General features: G+C 49.0%; 1 protein-coding gene and 1 long non-coding RNA gene across 16 annotated transcripts in view; one reads left to right on the plus strand and one right to left on the minus strand.

Moving 5' to 3' along the window:
* Positions 1-309: 309 nt before the first annotated feature.
* FGFR2 (fibroblast growth factor receptor 2) overlaps positions 310-19,840 on the minus strand; it is a 108,508-nt gene continuing 88,977 nt past the window's right edge. For 14 of the 15 annotated variants that reach the window (XM_042907859.1, XM_042907858.1, XM_042907857.1 and 11 more), the window contains 7 exons: positions 19,047-19,157; positions 17,397-17,587; positions 10,084-10,206; positions 9,255-9,325; positions 6,930-7,067; positions 5,172-5,277; positions 310-1,983 (listed from right to left, as the gene is read on the minus strand). In XM_042907859.1, coding sequence (XP_042763793.1) covers positions 1,819-1,983; positions 5,172-5,277; positions 6,930-7,067; positions 9,255-9,325; positions 10,084-10,206; positions 17,397-17,587; positions 19,047-19,157 — 905 coding nt within the window. In that variant the 3' untranslated portion in view covers positions 310-1,818. Of the gene's footprint in view, positions 2,076-5,171; positions 5,278-6,929; positions 7,068-9,254; positions 9,326-10,083; positions 10,207-17,396; positions 17,588-19,046; positions 19,158-19,840 lie in introns of all 15 variants that reach the window. The other variant, XM_042907854.1, reaches the window with a different exon arrangement.
* Positions 8,124-9,534, plus strand: LOC122201879. The gene is made up of 2 exons (XR_006194359.1): positions 8,124-9,265; positions 9,384-9,534. It is a non-coding gene; the product is annotated as an uncharacterized LOC122201879 (long non-coding RNA).

Genomic DNA, 19,840 nt, shown 5'->3' on the forward strand with positions numbered 1-19,840 from the left:
GCTCTTCTGGGAGAAACTAGGGCCCACAAAGCTACAAGGACATCTTTGGGGCCCTAAGAAGCAACAGAGCCAGAACATAAACCAGCTTCCCCTGATTTTCCACTGGATCCACCGGTCTCAGGGTCCCAGGTTCTGCTGGTCTCAGCCAACCCCTCTGACAATTCATCACCGGTTTGTAGCCAACAACGAGCCTTCCCGGCTCTGGCTTTCGTGCAATCCCACCGAACGGCACCGAGTCGACACCCCTCCAAGCACAGGAAACCATTTGGTGAGACAAGAGTATTAAAAAAATAAGCTGCGTGACATTTATTTTGTCTTGTTAACATTAATATCTGTAGAAACATTTTTATTGTCAGTATAAAAATTAACAGGCTTTATTAAATACTTTCTCCAATTCCATAACAAATAGAATCAGTGTAATCTGCATTCATGTTGCATGGTTATAGCAAAGTGAGTAGGTGTTTCCAAAGCAAAACACGATACTTGAATACAGAACCAACAACACGGCGACATCGTGTCTGACACGGGTATCAGGCTGGATCTTTCCGCGAGGTCCTGCCAGAACTAGACGGAAGCAATCCCTTAAAAAGATGGAAGTATCCCCCAAACTATCAGCAGAACAACTCAACGTTCAATTTCTACGATGAGATGTTAAGACTCTAAGAGGCTGCTCTAACGCCAATGAATCTGGAAGCCATTATCAAAATTCACCGAAGAGAATACAGGCTAATCTGATTAACGTGCGACTCAGGCAGAAGTCCAGCTGCCGGAGAGAAGTACATTCTGCTATCAGCTCAACTACGGTCCATCCTTGAGGAATGGATTAAGGCATCTTTTTAAGAGAGCGCTGGTACCATTTGTCTTGGGAAGTCCAGTTACATGATCCATGGGCCCAGTGACAGGGCTGCACAGCAAAACAAAATACTTTCTTATTAATGGGGTTCGCTTACTATCGGCATTTTGGTGGTTTAAGAACAATCATCTGACAGCAGAGTTTAAACAAATAAATCAAAACTTCATTTTCCCCAAATTAGTCATATTCGGTAAATATTTCTCTTGTCAGAGAATCTGATAACTAGTTAAGTCCAAGCAAGAGATTAACTAGTCCGATGCGCTGCCTGCATAGAAATGCCACTTAAATTACGAAAAAACAAAAACACAAGACTATAAATGATTAATTGTTTTGTATATTACCAATTCATTAATAAATTAATGTTATACCATTTTCCCTGAAAGCAAAAGTATCCTTCCACCTCTGCTCGGTGAAAATTAAGAAATTCTGTGTAAGAACAGCATTTATTTAGCAAATAGCTATTAAAAAGAGACCAATTTTTCTAGGTGCATTGGGACATCCATTTAAAATCAATACAAAAAATAATTCCTTGTAAATATATAATATATATTTATACATAATTTGAATATATTTACATACACCCAGCACCTATATACTGCAATTGTGCTCTGTAAGTGTGTGCTGACATATATTTTCTCCAATTATTACAAAATTCACAAGGAAGGCAGAACATGCGTTTGCCTTGAGTCCAACTGGTCCACAGCCAGTACCCACAGTGGGTCACGGGTGCGTGGTGGCCCACGGACAAGTCGATTGCCCCAGAAACATTCTTCTTCTCCTGGTGAAGGTTACAAGTTTCCAACTGTATACACTCTTTACACGTGTGCGGATTACTTTTCTAATTATTTACTCCTCTGATCCATATATACAAGCGGAGACAGCAAGCTCCCGGGGGCGTGGCCTCCCTGCTCAGTGTGGCTAGGTTCTCGGTGCCGTCCTGTCTGGGGACAGAAGGACAAGCCCGTTCATGTTTTAACACTGCCGTTTACATGTGGATACTGAGGAAGGCATGGTTCGTAAGGCATGGGGTCCGGAGAGAAAACAGAATCGTCTCCTGAAGAACAAGAACTCCTTGTGTCAGGGTAACTAGGTGAATACTGTTCGAGAGGCTGACTGAGGTCCAAGTATTCCTGAAAGAAGGGAAGAGAGACGTTTTATTTCATCTTGGGTCAGGATAACAAGGTGAATACGGTTCGAGAGGTTGACTGAGGTCCAAGTATTCCTGAAAGAAGGGAAGAGAAGACTTTTATTTCACACGCAGGCTCTCGAGACGCGATAGCGGGGACAGGACAGGGGCGCCCCTTGAAGATTCCAGAGGTCCAGCCCCCACCCGGGTCCCACCAAGACCTCCTCGAGACCCCAACTAGGTTTACTCCAGGCTGCCCTCGACTTTTCTCTTACAACCCATCGTGACTGAACTATGGGCAAGCAGGGAACGTCCAAACCCAGCTGATAAGAAGGAGGTGCCGACAGGTCAATTCCACTGGCACAGACCCCGGGCGAGCGGCTGGCTACTATGTGCCTCCTCGAGAGAGAGCACCCGGGTCAAATTCGAGCCCCGGCAAAATGACAAAAACATAATGTGCTGTGGACTCCTGGGACCCCTTTAAATAGCTGAGACCATGAATATTTATTTTACGAATTACATTTCACTCCTGCAGTTTCTAGGATCATTTAAGGGGAATATGTCTCCCTTCAGCGGGTAATTTCACAGATGTAATCATCACTCTCAGAAGCCCTCCGAGTTGAAAATGTAAACAGGTTCAGAAAAGGCTCGGATAGACTCGTGCATGTTCAATCCATAATGGACTGTTAAAGAAAAGTTTGAAATTCAAAAAGGGCTCTTCTGAGCTCCCCGGGGTGACCCAGGATAACATTTCCTCCGACTTATGGTAGGCTCTGAGTCCACTGCCTGGTCTTGTATGGCCCATGAGCGAAAAATGGTTTTTTAACATTTTTCAATGGTTGGGGGGGGGGGGGGGGGGGGGGGGGGGGGGGGGGGTGGAAATCAAAAGACGAATAGTATCTCATAGCATTAAAATGATATAAAATGACATAAAATTCACCCAAAATTTCAATGTTAGGGTCCATCAAGTTTTATCCAGAAGACAGACACTCATTTACGCATCGTCCGTAAGTGCTTTCTCACCCTGATGGCAGGACTGAATATTGCCAACAGAGGCGGTCTGGCTCCCAATGATGACAATATTTACTATCTGGCCCTTTACTGACGAGGTTTGCAGACCCCCGCTCTGCGAACTATGGGAAGATTTCTAAACGGGGAAACAGCCGGGCCTCGCTGTCCCCGCTGGGCTCACACACTGGGGCCGTTCTGCTCACACCCCCCGAGCCAGTGACATTCCAGGACAGGCGGTTTTGCTGAGGGGAGACAAAAAGTGCAGACCACAGCACAACCAGCCCCCGTGTTATCAGAAAAGAGCCCACAGAATGTTGGCGACTATACATTTTAAAAGACCAAAAAAAAAAAAAAAAAAAAAAAAAATTTTTAAATTAAAAAAAAAATAAACCGCTATAATTCATCACCAGGGTTGGCAAGAAAAGAACCCCCATCCGAGAGTGGGGGATGTGTAAGTTCCAACAACATCAGCATTAACCGCACAACTGGAAACAAACACGCCCACCACATCAAAAGAGAACTTTTTGCTTACAATGATAAAAATGAAATTTTGTCCTAAATGGAACCATTTTTCTCCAGCATATGGTAATGATTTTCAGAAGGAAAGAAACTTCGATTTTTATATCCGTTAGACAATATGGCATTCTGCTTTATTTTAGGATGCTAGATGTAAATTTCAGCATGAATGGGCCCGCTTTAAATATAAATATATAAATAAAGTAGCACAGAGCATAGACGCAGGACCATTAAAATGGAACATTAGTGCTGTCCCAGTTGCTACATGCAGCCATAAATGTTCAGATCTGATAGGGGAAAAAATAGGAATATCAGTGGAGTCCAAGTCTAGGGTTAAAGGAACTTACACTAGAAACAACAATTTTGGCAGGAGAAGAAAGTTGCTTTTTTTTCCCCCCCCTTGAACTATTCCTTTCCTTTCAACTTCTGAAGGTCAGCTGTATTCATTTAAATGCAATCTCTCCTTTTATCAGCTACAGTTAGACGCACAAGATAATGTTGCTGGCTTAAGGCTTCGGATTATTTCTTTTTTGAAAAAATCATTCCCATACTATTAAATGTATTATTTAAAAATACGTTAAATATATTATTTTTATTTAAGCAATTTTAAGCTTTCGTTGCTGTTGGTAAGACAACTGTGGGTTTGGGGGAGGTTTTTTTTTCTCGTTCGGAGGGAAGACTGCTCTCTGTACCCTCACTGAATGTCTCCAATTCGTTCGTGAACAGTTTTTTCGTGGGGGGTTTTCTGGCCTTGCTGGGTTTTATGCTCTCTCCTGCTCAGATCATACATTTTCCACAACCATACAGACCACTCTCTGTCTGCATGCTGAAGCAGGCACTGCCCGGACTGCATTCGGACAGTGAGGGGTGTTTCTTTTACTGGTACAGACTAGAAATATTTTATAGAAAACATATCTTGACAAAAAATACAAGTTTTCACTTAAAAAATCGCAAGCCGAAGGGGCGCCTGGGTGGCTCGGTTGGTTGAGCGACTGACGTCGGCTCAGGTCATGATCTTGTGGTTTGTGAGTTCGAGCCCCGCGTCCGGCTCTGTGCTGACGGCTCAGAGCCCGGAGCCTGCTTGGGGTTCTGTGTCTCTCCATCTCTCAACCCCTCCCCTGCCCATGCTCTGTGTCTGTCTTTCAATAATAAATAAAAAAATTAAAAAAAAATCGCAAGTCGCCCGTTAGAGGAAAACTGTGTGTGCATTCACACACCCGGGGATAGAGGTCACACGCCATTAGTGGACAGGGTCACGGCGGACAGGGACAGGGGCGTGTGTCGTGCGGGAACTCAGATGGCAGTCCACTGCTTCCAAGGGAGCCCATCGGCGGCTCCTCCACTAACGACTAGGGTGCGGAGTCCAACTGGCCCACGCACCCTCCCATGCAAGCCCAAAGGCTGCCGCCGGACGCTTCTCTCCCCTCCCCCCTTCTCCTACCCACCACCCCAGAGCCAGAGAGGCGCAGCCTCGCGGAGGGTCCGGTTGCGTGAGTCCGCTCTGAGAAAAATCAGGACTCAGGAGGCGCAGAGATTTTGACTCTGTCTGAGCCCCGTGGGAAAACGATCGACCACAGCGCAGCCTCCTGCGGGCGAGGTTGCGTTGAAAGCGCCGCACCGGCCTCCCAAGAAAGGGCCGCGGGCTCCTGGAAGGGGGGTTCTTACCTCGTTGGTGGTGAGAGTGAGAATTCGGTCCAAGTCTTCCACCAACTGTTTGAAGGTCGGCCTCTGTGAGGGCACGGCGTGCCAACAATCCCTCATCATCATATACCTGGGGAAACGGATTTCCTGGTGAATGCATTCTGTACGTACTAGGCGCCCGGCTAGAAGCCAGCTTTAAGAGGCGCTATGGAGACACGTCCGAAGTGATGACAATGGATCAGAACTTTCCAGATGAGAAGGCAGTTCTCTGCACTCCCCCTGCCCCCGCCCCCACCAAATTCACCTCTTGGTTTCCTCTGAAAGGCGCTCTGAGCTACAAAAACATCACTTTACCCAAAGTGTCTCAGGACAGTATCTATGCCATGAAGACAGACATTTGTCGAGATGCCTTCACTGCCGGGTTCTGCGCTCCTGTGACGGTGACACCCCATGGGCGTATCACACCTTCAAGGGCACTTTGGGACGTGGCAGGAAAAGCCTTATTATGGGACCGGGTCTCCAGTCTGTCCCCGGCAACCCCCTCCCACCCCCACCCCCTGCCTGGACCAGAGCAACTACACAGAGAATCTTCTCTCTCACGCTTTGGGTTTTACTTTAATGACTGTCGAGGACAAAGCTTCCTCAGATTTTGTTTGTTTGTTTGTTTGTTTGTTTTAAATGAAGTCTGAAAACCACAACTTTAAGGTAAGGTCTTTATGAATTAATCTGCCATCACTGGGCTGCACTGGGCTGTCCTGATTAACTCTTGGACAGGCCCAGGGTCCCAGGCCTTATCTTGATTATGGGTTTCGACAGACCCTCTATAGTAGAAAAAGCAATAGGAATGACAGGCAGCACAATAAATACCTTTATATAATATACTATAAAATGTGGCCATTCATCAGATGTCCACTGTGCAGTGAAAAGTACTCATGGGATTACGGATATAAAATCCCCATGAAACGATACACAATAGACCACAGTCTCTGGGACAATCACTCTTCTCAGTTAACCCTGGGGGGTTGGGAAGAGAGAGCCTCCTTTTCAAAGCACTGATTCTACTGCACAGGACACATGTCACAAACACAACATAATTCCACTTGAAGTGTGGGCTAGGTTTTTCTAGAAACCAGCTCATGGTTTTCCAGTCAGACCTGGGGCTCCAAGGATAGCACCTGGACAAATTTTTAATTCTCTGTGCTAAACCGTGGGTATGACACAGGTCACCAGACACGAGTCTGTTCCAAGGAAATGGGGGCCCATGTCAATCGTAAGGGCAATCTCCAGCGGTCACAAAGCTGTGGAAACACCCATTCCCCCTGGCTGTGCTGGAGGCCGGTGCACACAGTGAAGAAAAGCTATCCTGGCCTTTAATCCCCCTCTCCGTGCGGGCAGCCCCACGGCTTTCCAGCTTATGTATGCGAAAAGGCCAGGCGTATCTCTCCCTGTCTCTCTGAGGAGAGACAACGGTAGGACATAGCACAGTGGTCCAGGAAGATCACTCTACAAAGGTAGGAGCCCTCGGCCCGCAAGCCTGATGCCCTCTGTGATTTAAAGCTCACTCCATACACGTCAATGTGCTTTCTTTAGGACAGTCATGGCTATCAGTGTGGCTATCTACTGCAGTTCTGGGATTGAGCCCAGAAAGTTCCAGCAGTAACTCTTCTTAGAGCATGTACAGAAAACCAGGGGCCTTAGAAAACCCGAAGTAAGTCAGGAGAAGGGTTCCTGGCATGGAGGGGGGCGGGTCCACACAGCGTCAAGAGAGACAATGGCCCTTACAGTTCATTGGTGCAGTTTGCCGGCTTGTCCATCCTGTGTCCTTCCTTCAGCAGCTTAAAAAGTTCCTCCACCGGAATCCCTGGGTAGGGTGAACCTCCCAAAGTGAAGATCTCCCACATTAACACCCCGAAGGACCAACTACAAAGGAGAGAGAAAACACAGTTATTACTAACCCACCCGAATCGCAAAAACCCTCAACGTGCCCGGTTAAGAAAATAAACACCCACCCACTTCTCATGTTCAAAGACAAATGACCCGAGCCCTCCTGAAGTTCATCCTACATGTGCCTTCCTGCCCCGAAGGAGCATCCCCAAGTGATGATGATGTGAGGGATGTTCTCAAGGAATTTTCCATCAACAGACAACACGCGAGTGATGGTAAACCATCTTTTTTTTTTTTTTTTGGTGGAGCTTTGGGGTGGTTGGGTTTTGATTCCATCCCTCTCAGGTGAAGTTGTTCATGTTAAATGCGGTGTTCGCATGTGAGGATCTCGACTCGGAAGCGGCAAAGCTCTTCATGCTGCCGTCCGGCCCATGTGCCTGACCCCCCAGCAGGAGCAGTTGACAGAATAAGGCCAGCAAGCCAATGCTGGAGGTAACAGCTGCCCAGCGCAGCCAGTGGGGCATCTGAGGGCACAAACGGTTCCTGATTTACTAAGGTCATGAAAGAAAGTTAGCATCAGGCTGGGGTTAGGATGCAGGAATCCTGGGGCGTCTGGGTGGCTCAGGTGGTGAAGCGCCTGGTTCTTGATTTCGGCTCAGGTCATGATCTCGCGGTTCATGAGATCTAGCCCCCCATCAGGCTCCAGGCTGCCGGCTCAGAGACTGCTTGGGATTTTCGCTTTCTCTCTCTCTCTTTCTGCTCCTCCCCCTCTCTCTTGCTCGCTCTCAAAATAAATAAACATTTAAAGAAAATAAAGGGGGGGGGAGTGCCTGGGTGGCTCAGTCGGTTAAGCCTCTGACTTCAGCTCAGGTCACCATCTCACCGTTCCTGAGTTCGAGCCCCTCATGGGGCTCTGTGCTGACAGCTCAGAGCCTGGAGCCTGCTTCGGATTCTGTGTCTCCCTCTCTCTCTGCCCCTCCCCTGCTTGTGCTCTGTCTCTCTCTCTCTCTCTCTCTCTCTCTCAAAACTAAAGAAACATTTAAAAAAAACGTGAAAAAAAAAAAAAAAGGTTGGAGGAATCCTAGGCCCGAGATGAGTTTCCCACAAAAGAATCTGAAAACAACTCACAAGGTACCATGTGCACCTGACCTTGCGGAGACCCACAGCTGGACTTTCTGGGCCCCCTTCAGGATGTTGACAATTCCTGGCATAATCGAGCTGACATTCCTGCATTTACCTATGTCACTGTGGCTCTGGAAACACACCCCTACTGACTCTATCCGGAGGAGTTTCAGGTTTGGGGTGAGAAACGAAAACTCTCCCCGGTTCTGTGCAGAGCAACAGTGGCACCCCCACGCAGGCAGCTGGCTCCCTGCAAACACGGGCCCCCGGCACCTTCTTTCTGGGACCGTGCTGGCAGGGAATCAACACCCACCCCGGGGGTCCTCCTGCTCCCACGAATAAAAACAACTCCACTGATTTCAGCTTTTTATTTTGGACGAATTCTAGACTCACGGGACCTTGGGGGAAACAGTACCGAGAGATGCTCTGTAACCTTCCACCCAGCGTCCCACCATGGGAACATCATTCGACCTCATTTCCAAACCTAAAAGTTGACAACATCAGTTGGGAGCCTGACCCTGACAATACTTTTAGGTGTTACCATCACGGACATAGTATAGAATGTTCACTCTGTTTCTCTAACGTTCTCAAGGGTGCCAAGACAAGGTCTGATATTTTTTTCAAAGGGTACACAGAGCCATCAGGCCCCGTGGAAGTCACCAGAGCAGACCGTGCCCCACTCAGCGTTTCTCTGTCAGGGCAAAGCTAGGATGGGGGGGGGAAGTATGATAGATGACCATCGAGTAGGAGAAGTTTCAAAATTCCTTCTTTCAGGGAGCAAAGAACATGCCACCAGTTTGGCAAATTCGATAGCGGCTTTGAGGCCGCACATCCGTGAATAAGTTGGGGGGTGGGGGGCACTTCCGCTCTGGCCAGAGGTGGCTTTGCGGTGCGCCTCCCGCGTGCGCTTTGAAGCTGGGCAGATTAGTAACACGGCATTGGTCACCAGCCTACCATAAAATCCGTCCTTTCTAAGGCCGGCTCCTGCACCTTCCAGAAACGTGTGAGATACGGCAGGCACCGAAGACTCAAGAGCGGTGAACACGGTGTTTTTTGCAACGCAACCCGATGGCGAGAAGCCAGAGAAAAGGAGCTACTTACACGTCACTCTGGTGGGTATACACCCGATCGAAAAGGGCTTCTGGAGCCATCCACTTGACTGGAAGTCGCCCCTGCAAGTGTGGGGAAAAAAACTGTAACAGCCACTCTCTTAAACCCAATTTACTTTAGCAAGCTCAGCAGGCTGTGCCTCACTGAAGAGCGGATGCTAATGATTTTCACTGGTCAGTCAGGAGAGCAGAAGGAATCAGCTCTAGCAGGGCCTGGATAGAACGTGCAAGGTGCAGATTTGGGCGCATGAATAAAATGCCATTTCTCTGGATTCTCACGACCATCTCTCTCCCTAGCACACAGACACATCCTGACCACCTTCTAGGCAAAAATTAACCTAGAAACTCCCAAGCTCTAGTCTTTGCTAGGGAAGTTCTTGACCCAAGAGGCTGCTGGTTATTCACCTTTACTAAAGGTATCTTAAATATAGCTTAAATTTACTTCTTGAGAAATTGGTCAAGAGTAAAGCAAAACATGGGGTGCCTGAGTGGCTCGGTCGGTTAAGTGTCTGAGTTCAGCTCAGGTCATGATCCTGAGGTCCGTGAGTTCGAGCCCCACATTGGGCTCTGGGCTGACAGCTCGGAGTCTGGAGACTGCTTCAGAATCCGTGTCTCCCTCTCTCTCTCTGCCATACCCCTGCTTGCTCGCTTGCTCGCTCTCTCTCTCTCAAAAATAAATAAACATTAAAAAAAAAAAAGAGTAAAGCAAAAGAACAGGGATAAAGGGCAGAGGAATGAGCATCTATCATCTTTTCATCTAGAACATTCCGTGCCACCCCCACGCCCCCCTTCCTTCCACCACATCATTGCCACTGACTTACGTTTGTGGTCTTTTTGTAATAGTCTATATTGTTGATATCTCTGGCCAGTCCAAAGTCTGCTATTTTCATCACATTGTTTTCTGTTACCAAAACATTTCTGGCGGCTAAATCTCGATGAATGCACTGAAACCAAGAAAGAACTGATTTCAAAATGTTTCAAGAATAAAGAGAAAACATACTTCTTAGGATGCAGAGAGGAAATACAACATAAATCAAAAATTGGTTATTTCTTTTCTAATTAAAATAACTAGGGGCACCTGGGTGGCTCAGTCAGTTAAGCATCTGACTTGGGCTCAGGTCACGATCTCGTGGTTCGTGGGTTCGAGCCCTGCGTCAGGCTCTGTGCGGACAGCCTGTTTCAGATTCTGTGTCTCCCTGTCTCTCCCCTGCTCGAGCTCTATCTCTCAAAAATAAACAAACATTAAAAAAAAAAATTAAAAACAAAACTAAAAAACTAAGGCCCCAGTCATTTTGAAGAGTAAAGATACACCAAGGACCAACACTGGTGTCCTTCATACGAGATCTGTAACTAGATTATTCTAAAATCTTTTATCTCAACACTTGCTCTCCCTCCCTTTACAGACAAACTCAGAAGAGCTAGTTAACCTCCAAAACCACATCATCTTTACCTCCTGGTCAGTCCGCAAACATAGTTTCCATCCCCACGCCTCTGAAAGTCGATGGAGGAACCTTTTGTCAGACCAAAGTGAGTTCTTCTAACGCCTCAATTCTTCCCTCTGCAGCTCTGGACACTGTTGATTTCATGCTCCTTTCAGAAACGCACCCCCACCCCCCTTGAGTGCGACCCCTAGCTTCTTCTCTTCCCCAGGTCCCTGAAAACTGGGGAAATGTCCCATCAATTTTGTGTATTTCCACATACCCCAGGGCTTCTATTGTTAGATACATACAAAAGATTTGCCAATTCCTACCTCTTTCCTGACCTCTCTCTCCCGGGACTCTCCTTGTTATCTTCCACAGGCTATGCAACATTTCCGCACTAACATCTCTCTGGTACCTCCAATTCAAGGTCTCGGCTCTCTCTCAGAGATACACCCCAGAATTCTTTGCACCCTCCTCCCAAGTTCTATTGACATCGACCCCCAAATGCCTCTGCCCTTTGTCCATCCTGCTCTATCCCCACTACTAACCACTTAGCCCAGGACGTCACCACTGCCCACTCCGTCCCCGTAGATGCCACACTGCCCCTAACGGGTCTCCAAGCTTCCAAACTCAGCCTTACACACCTGCTAGGCTTCCCACAAGTTGCGTTTCTCAAAGTACTAACCACGTCCTTTCCCGGCGTAGATCATGACTAACGCCTGTCTGTCCATGTCCCAGAAGGCACCAGCCCACACAAAGGGTCCAACCTATGCCTGTCACCTGCCTGGCAGCAGGGCGGAATGTTGAAATGCTCGCTATACAGGGCGGCTAATTTCTAGTTCTGAAACAAACTCGCTCTTCGGTCTTGGGTCTAGAGATAATTAATTCCCATTTTTCCTTTCTACAAATGATATACTTTTGCAAGTTGTTCTAAACGTTTCAGTTACATTTCAGCATAGTAAGATTTCATCATGATACGTGGTAATTAGAATCCCAAATCATCACCCCCTATTTTTTGGAAAAGGTAAGGTATAAAGAGGTGAACAAATATCCCTTTCAAACGCTTTTACACGGGCTCCTGGCAAAGTTAATGACCAGAAGAAGGAGAGTCCTATCAGGCCACTTGACAAAGGCGAAATGGGGCTCTTTGCAGACAGGCGCTCTGCGAAATGGCCAGTATAGAGAAGCCAGCCAAGCTCTCTCTGAAGAATAAATCGGGAATTCTCTTTCCCTGCCCACCGCCCAACAATTCCTGGTTTTTAGATGCTTCTGTGGCCCCCCTAGATGCGCAAACGCCAGAAAAGGGAAAGCAGGAAAGCCCCACAAGTTAGTATGCCTGTGCCTGGCCAGAATGGAAGCAGGAAACGTGAGAGCTCGCAGAAGCCGTCTGGGGACCAGGCCGGGTGGGAGCCATGTTCCTAGTTTGGAGGCCTCTTCAGATTGAACTTCCAAGCCCTTGGCCAAACTCTCCCGGCGGCGTGCTCCCCGCCGACGCGAGCTCTGTGCATTTGGCAAGCCGTGCGGCCAGAAGAATCTGGATTCCCACACGCTGGGCTCCCACCACACATTAGGGCTCAACTCAGAGACGCCACGACAGTGGCCTCCATCATCATCTGGGCGAGAGCCAGAATCTAGCACCTATCTCCCACATCCCACGATGCTATCAAACACTCCCGGCCACCCTCTGGGCTGTAACGCCCACCCTCTGGGCTGAACAGTAAGAGACTTGGAACCAACACGCCAGGAAAAGAAAATAATTAACATCAAGCCAAATTCCCATCATCTGCAGAAATCAGGAGTTGTTTTCCAGTGCAGCGCTGATCATTTACATAACTAGGGCCCTCAGACCATTTGGTATTCCATTTCTTAAGTAAGCAGAGATCAACGGGTCACTAAGGGAAGAAAGACTAACATCCTTATGACCCAGACTGTGTAATGGGTGCCTCTGCATGGCTGACCTAATTAAATGCCCATGGCAACCTAGGAGATGGGTGTGATTACACCCATTTTACAGATGGGAAAGCTGGTGCTTGCTTTAAAAAAAACAAAACCGGGGCGTCTGGGTGGCTCAGTTGGTTCAGCGTCTGACTTTGGCTCACGTCACGATCTTGTGGTTCGTGGGTTCGAGCCCCACATCGGGCTCTGTGCTGACAGCTCAGAGCCTGAAGCCTGCTCCGGATTCTGTGTCTCCCCCTCTCTCTGCCCCTCCCCTGCTCATGCTCTGTCTCTCTCTGTCTCTCAAAAATAAATAAATGTTAAAAAAAAAATTTTTTTTTTAAATTAAAAAACCAAAACCAAACAAACACCCACTCAGACTTAACACCTGGGAGTAAGTTTAACTGGTTTGGGGATTTGGTAAGAAGAAAAGTTAGTGGCCTCTGAACTAGAAACAGCACAACTTTCATAATTTGTACAAGGCTCAAATGCCCCATATTACCTAGTTGTATTCCGTGTACATCACGGTGCTTCTTTACCTGCCCACTGCCTAGTTCCCCACCAACACACACACACACACACACACACACACACACACACACACACACTTACATCGGAAAGCCGCTCAAGGACAGGCCCTACAAGTTCATCTCTATATCCCCAGCACTGAGCACAGGGCCTGACCCAGTAAATGTTTACTGAGGCGAATTCATAATTGCATTCCATCAGTAATGAGCCAGAGAGCTCACTCAACAGTTCCTTAAGCTGGCCTCCAGTAAGCTCACTGCTAGCGGCCATGAGGCATGCGTATGGGCAGGCCAGGATCTGGCCCTTTCCCTGCTTCTTCCCCTCCACTGTCAGGAAAAAGCCCTCCATTTCTGGAAGCAGGCTCTGCTCAAGGGGATCATTCTTTTTTTTTTTTTTTTTTTTTAATTTTTTTTAACGTTTATTTATTTTTGAGACAGAGAGAGACAGAGCATGAACAGGGGAGGGTCAGAGAGAGAGGGAGACACAGAATCTGAAACAGGCTCCAGGCTCTGAGCGGTCAGCACAGAGCCCGACATGGGGCTTGAACTCACGGACCGCGAGATCGTGACCTGAGCCGAAGTCAGACGCTTAACCGACTGAGCCACCCAGGCGCCCCTCAAGGGGACCATTCTTAAGATCTTCATCGACCACCAGTTTCATATCGGTTCTAGGGCTTTAACTGCAGAGGATCCTCAGCTAAGGGAACCCCGCAAGGCCCTATCAGAACACAGCTCTGTCCCTTCTAGCCCACCCTGTGTGAGTGGTCCTCCCCTCCATCCAGAGTGAAGCAGGGATTCCCTGAGAGAGCAGGGGAGTCTGGGGAGCGGGGTGGGTGAGGAACGAACCACAGGGCCAGGTCTGGGACCAGCCACTTTTCTCTGTGGACCTAGGCGTCCCCATGTTGGAAATACAGACAATGACTTAGACATACCTACCTGCCCAAAGGTTTCCTGGTACCTCCTAACAGTCCTCCCTTATCCTAAAATCACACCTATCTCAGAGCTGTTCTGAGGTTATGGATGATACTGTATGTAAAAGGCTTGTCCTGTGCCTGGCAGAGGTTAAGTTCTCAAAAATAGGTAGTAATTAATCACGGCGAGAATCGCTATTATCACAACCCCATTGACAAGCGCATTTTCGGTCTTCATCCTAAAATGTGTTCGCTTGCCCCCTTTCACAAAGTTCACCTGACCCTTGGTTCCTTCTCTAGTACACTGAACAGAGGAGGAAGGATGTCCGAGTTCTCAGCTGGGAGCAGGGGCGGATCCCCACGGGCTCCACGAGCCTGGCTCAAGGCGCATTCTCCTCTCCTGTTCCGAGCAGAAGAACACCCCCCTTTCTGAAACCCCTCCTGTGACCTCTGTACACCACACCCTGCCTTTCCTCCCGACCTCTGAGTCCCCTCAGCCTCTACTGCCATCGGGTACTTTGAGCCAAGCTCCAGATTTGAGAGTTTTTTCTACTGCCCCTCTGCTCCGCCTCTCCCCGCCTAGATGCCCCCCCCCCCCCCCCCCCCCCCCCCCGTGCCTTGAAACTACACTTCCTTTGCTGGCTGCCGAGGTCCCAGCCCAGCCCTCGGAGCTAAGCTCTGGCCTGCAGCTTCCTGCTCGACAGCGGCCCTTGAAGGGCGCCCGCGCATGTTCAAGGTGCATCCTGGATGGCCCACCAGAATCTATTCCCACTCCCTAGACCTCCTCGTCCCGATCAGCGGCACCGCCATCCAGGCTCTCCGACCGGAAATCTACTCAGTACCCCGACAGCAAAACAGATCCCACATCAGTGGTCTCCTCCAGTGCCTCTGGGAGCCAAGAAACCCTAACACAAACCACCATCACCCTTCCGCAGGACCCCGAGCTTCTAACCCAGTGGTCACGAGCAGCGGGAGAAGGAGCAAGCTTCGCAGCAAAAACCCAACCCCGTCAGGCCCCTCCGTGGCTCGCCATGTGCCAGGAGCGCCCAGCCCGGGTCTGGGAGGCCCTGAATCAGCAGGGCCCGCCCGCCTCCAGCCGCATCTCACACCCTGCTCTCGACGTCCCTCCCCAGAAGCCGCACAGCTCTCCCTCCGCGTGAGCGGCCACCGGCCACCTGCGCCCACACCCGGCCCCGGGCCCCCCACTGACCTCACACTGCCTGTTTCCTGCACAGCACGATTCTCAGCCTTTTACATACTTACTTTTAGTCCCACATTTCTTGTTAATCTCTCCTGCTGCCGCCCGAGGTTCCTGCTCCAAGAGGTCCAGGACTGGATCCACTCCACCACCCTCTATGGGAATGCTTCCCCCTCTCCCACACAGGGAGGGTCCAGAGTGACCAAGACCTGAGGGTCACAACTGGCAGCCTGCGGGCAGGTCATACTCCCCAGGGTTTTAGTTAGGACTATCTGGAAGCTACAGCAAAGGTGAACTAGAACAACGGATACCGACGTTTGCCAGGTTCACCTGTCGCGCTGGTCTTCCTCTCCACGCGCAATCCCCCCTGCGCGAACACACTATTTATGCCCGAACCATTCAAAAGTGAGTTGCAGGGGCACCTGGGTGGCTCAGTTGGTTAAGTGGCTGACTTTGGCTCAGGTCACGATCTCGCGGTTTGTGGGCTCGAGCCCCGTGTCGGGCTCTGGGCCGGCAGCTCGAAGCCTGGAGCCTGGAGCCTGGAGCCTGCTTCGGATTCTGGGTCTCCCTCTCTCTCTGCCCCTCCCCTGCTTGCGCCGTCTCTCTCTCAAAAATAAACAAACATTAGAAAACAAGAAATGAAAAGTGAGTTACAGACCCCACTGATACTTCACACCTTAATACCTGAGCAAAGATCTACCTTTAACACGAGGCCACTATCGCCACCTCCAGATTTAACACGGATCCATCTGGTCGTACTACCGAATACGGTCCACATTCAAATTTCAGTTCATAAATGTTCTTGATAAAAGCTGCCCCTCCCCCCTCCCATCCTGAACAAGACCCAGTCCAGGGTCACCCGAGTACATGGAGCTGTCCTGCCTCTTAAGTTGCCTTTAATCTGGAACCATCTCCCCAGTACTTTTTGTCTTTCGTGATGCTGACATTGTGAAGCGATGTCTTGTGAAATGTCCCACATTCCGGATCTGACCGTTTCCTCACGTCAAAGGCTTTTCAGGTGACAAACTCCCCTGGGTTCGTGCACCTGCACACAGAGGCAGGCACCAAACTGTCTCCTAAAATCTACACGGTGAGCGCTTTTTTAGGGGGGAAGAAAAAGATCTGAAAAAGTCTTCAAGTCTGGACTCTCTTGCAACAACAACAGAACACGTGGTAGGTCTGGCCGGGTTCCGATGTGGCCGCAGGAGCAGGGGCGGAGATGTGGCCACCCCTCCCCCGGATCCCTAACGCCATGGGGTCAGGCGCGGGCTGCCTCGCTCACTCATAGGACTGGGCACGGCCGTGACCCAGCCCAGGTCCCCACGGTGACAGTGGGCCCATGCCCACGAGAGAACCTCGCTTCTTTGGGGACCCGAAGATGGGCTTCAAGCTCCAGCACAGGTAGGCAGTGACCCCACCTCTGCCCAAGGACAAAGTCCTACAACCCTCCCTGCAAAGCGTGAGCTAAGGAAGGGTGTCTTGGGTTATCCAAAATGCCCCAGAGGACATCAGGGCACCTGTCTAACTGCTTTCAGAATAACTCAGATGTTTAAAGTTCCACTGCCAGGGGCATGCTTGGAATGCAGACGGTTCACCTCAGGGGACCTGGCCAACTTCTAACCAGAGGGTCACCCCGCGAGAGGAGACAAAATAAACCCAGATGACATCCAGGACTCAATGTTACTAAAATATCCCTTCGCCTGATCTCTGTTCTTAGAATATTTAACGCCCTTTCAAACTTAAAACCATAAACCCAACACCCAAAGTCTACGTCCACCAACTCGGCACAGAACGAATACAGCCAAAAACAATCACCCACGCCCCCTCAACGCCCTCAACGCCCGCGGCTCTCTACCGAGAGCTGAATCTCAGGAGAGGAGACACCTTTTCTGCTCATCTATGCAGTCCCTTGACGTTTCTGAGGCTGCTCTGGCTTTGAAAAGAGTTCACTAAGCCCCTGTGTGAATAATGCAGTAAGTATTTTCCAGGTTGTACGAGACATGCAAGGGCCTGACTCAGCAAACGAGCACGTCCAAAGAGCCTGTTTTCTTCACAGTCTTCTTCTTTCTTTCTTTTTTTTTTTTTTTTTTTTTTTTTTTTAAACTGGAATCTACCCAACTGAGGAGAATATGAAGGACTCACTTTCTGGGAAGCCAGGTATTCCATGCCTCTCGCCAGCTGGTAGGTGCAGGACACCAAGTCCTTGAAGGTCATCTGCTCCTCGGGGACGCGGTTAATGTCATAGGAGTACTCCATCCCGGGGGGCCTGCGGGCTCGGAGGTATTCCCGGAGGTTGCCCTTCGAGGCGTACTCAACTATGACATAGAGCGGCCCTGCGGACGGAGTAGAGAAAGCAGCTCAGGAAGGCGACTACCCTTCCCAGATCTGCCCCCCCGGGAACCTCAGCACAGTGTGAGCTCTCACAAGCCGGCGCTTTTTTTGTTGAATTTGAACATACGGAAAAGCACACACAAAAACAGGACAGCGGCACCTCTCCTCTTCCCCAAAATGCCAATCGACACTTGGTCAATAGAGCCCCCAAAGTCTTCCAGAAATAAACAGAGGTACGGCGAGTGCCCCCCTCCTGGTGCTCCAGTGCCCTCCTGGAGAGCAATGGCTATCAGAGATCTCTCTCTGCCCGTTCATTTTAAATCATTTTACCCACATATATGTATCGATAAGCAATGCACTGGTTTCCAGCACATAAATGCGTCGTGAAGATATGGCTTTGCAACATTTTCCCCCTACGTATTATCCTTGAGGAAGGAACCCAGTCGGGCTGATAAAAAAAAAAATCTAGATCATTCCTTTCAACAGCTATATATACATTCTACCATATAAATAGGCCACACTTTATTTATTTCTCTATACTTATGGGCATTTACGTTGCTTCCAGGTTGGTAATAAACAAACGCTTCTGGGTACGCCTCCTTACACACACGTGCGATCCTTTCTCCGAGGCACAGATCGGAGGTTGGCAAATGACAGCCCGCAGGCCAAATCCTGCCCACTGCCTGTTTTTGCAATTAAATCGTATTGGCACGCAGCCAGGCCCATTCACATCTGCATCATCTGTGGCTGCTTTCTCGCTACCGGGCAAATACGAGTCGTGGCCACCGAGACCCACGCTAAAGGCCACCAAACCAAAGATATCTACCATCACCCTCCACGGAAAGTCTCCCGACTCCCGGTATCGACCTAAAAGAGAAGCTGCTGAGGCAAAGATAGGATTTTCAAGTCTATTAATTATCCTCAATCGGAGTCCCAAAGTGCTAGTCAGCTCCCCAGTGGGAGAAGCCAGGGCTGTCTCCCCCGAGGCAGATAACGTGTCCCTTCCTTCTACTCTCTCCTCTTCTAAGCTAGTCTTGGGAGCTCAGCCATCCGCTGCCCATAGCAAGACATGGCTTCCTCAATCCCCATTTTAAGGCATTTGTCAACCCAAACATAGGGTCTTATTTTGAGAAATCCCTCTTAGCACCATCAGACAAAACCACAAGGAGCCTGTCCTTTCCGAACACCCTCCAGGTTATGGCCTCAAAACAGCAGGACTCTATAAGGCCCTCCCATCCAAAGCCACCCAACGCCTACCATTCCCCAGTCCCCCAGTACGGTCACAAAGTCCCCTTTGTGTTCATGGCCAGGAACATCTTCCTAAGGGGATTTTTAAAGAGAACTTTAAACATGCACTTGAGGTGCCCTAGGAGCAAGATCCAAAAGTCCAACCGTTTCTAAAATGATGCTAACACTGAAGCGTAAATTATTTGGATGAAAGCATTTTTTCCTCCTACTCACCATCCTGAGTGCAGGCTCCAAGGAGATTTATGATATTTTTGTGTTTTCCAATCATCTTCATCATCTCCATCTCTGACACAAGATCAGAAAGATCCTTCTCTGTGGCATCATCTACAAACATTCGGTAAATTAAAAACCAGTTACTTTTAACCCGTCAGCTGCTGCTGTAAGTCATTGCCAAAAACGTAGTTGAAACGGCATGAAATTGAATTTTAGAACCAGAAAAGACTTTCCAAATCATCTCCTTCATTTTACTGGGAAGGGGGCAAAGGCCCGGACGGGGAACTGCCCCGATCCGTGTCAAATAGCTAATTTGGGGTCAATGAGGTCAAAAGTCAGGACTAGAAATATAGACCTTCTTCTGCTAAAGGCCAATTCTTTTCCAGCAAACCTCACAAATTGCGGGGGCGGGGGGAGGGAGGTGTTTAAATTCATCATGAAATAATTCCATCCTCTGGCAGATCTAAGGGGCCTCAGAAAAAACCTTATCAAACTTCAAGATGTCTGAAAACAACTGTGAGCGCATCAGGGGTGGGGAGAAGGACCCCGATGGGGTATGTCAAATCACTACAGACTTTCTCTAGACCAAGTGCTGCTAATCCAAGCCCTTGTAGCCCTTAGAAAATTCACAGACAGGTTCAGGGGGCACCTCATAACTGTGTGTGTGTGTGTGTGTGTGTGTGTGTGTGTGTGTGTGTGTGTGTGTATGCGTGTGCATTCTGAGTGGGCAAAGGCCCATGCCTTCTGTAATGGGTTTCTCAAAGGGGGCTGTGATTCTCAACATAAAAGAATTA

This window comes from Panthera leo, chromosome D2 (assembly GCF_018350215.1).
Source record: "Panthera leo isolate Ple1 chromosome D2, P.leo_Ple1_pat1.1, whole genome shotgun sequence".
In the NCBI taxonomy this organism is placed as follows: domain Eukaryota; kingdom Metazoa; phylum Chordata; class Mammalia; order Carnivora; family Felidae; genus Panthera; species Panthera leo.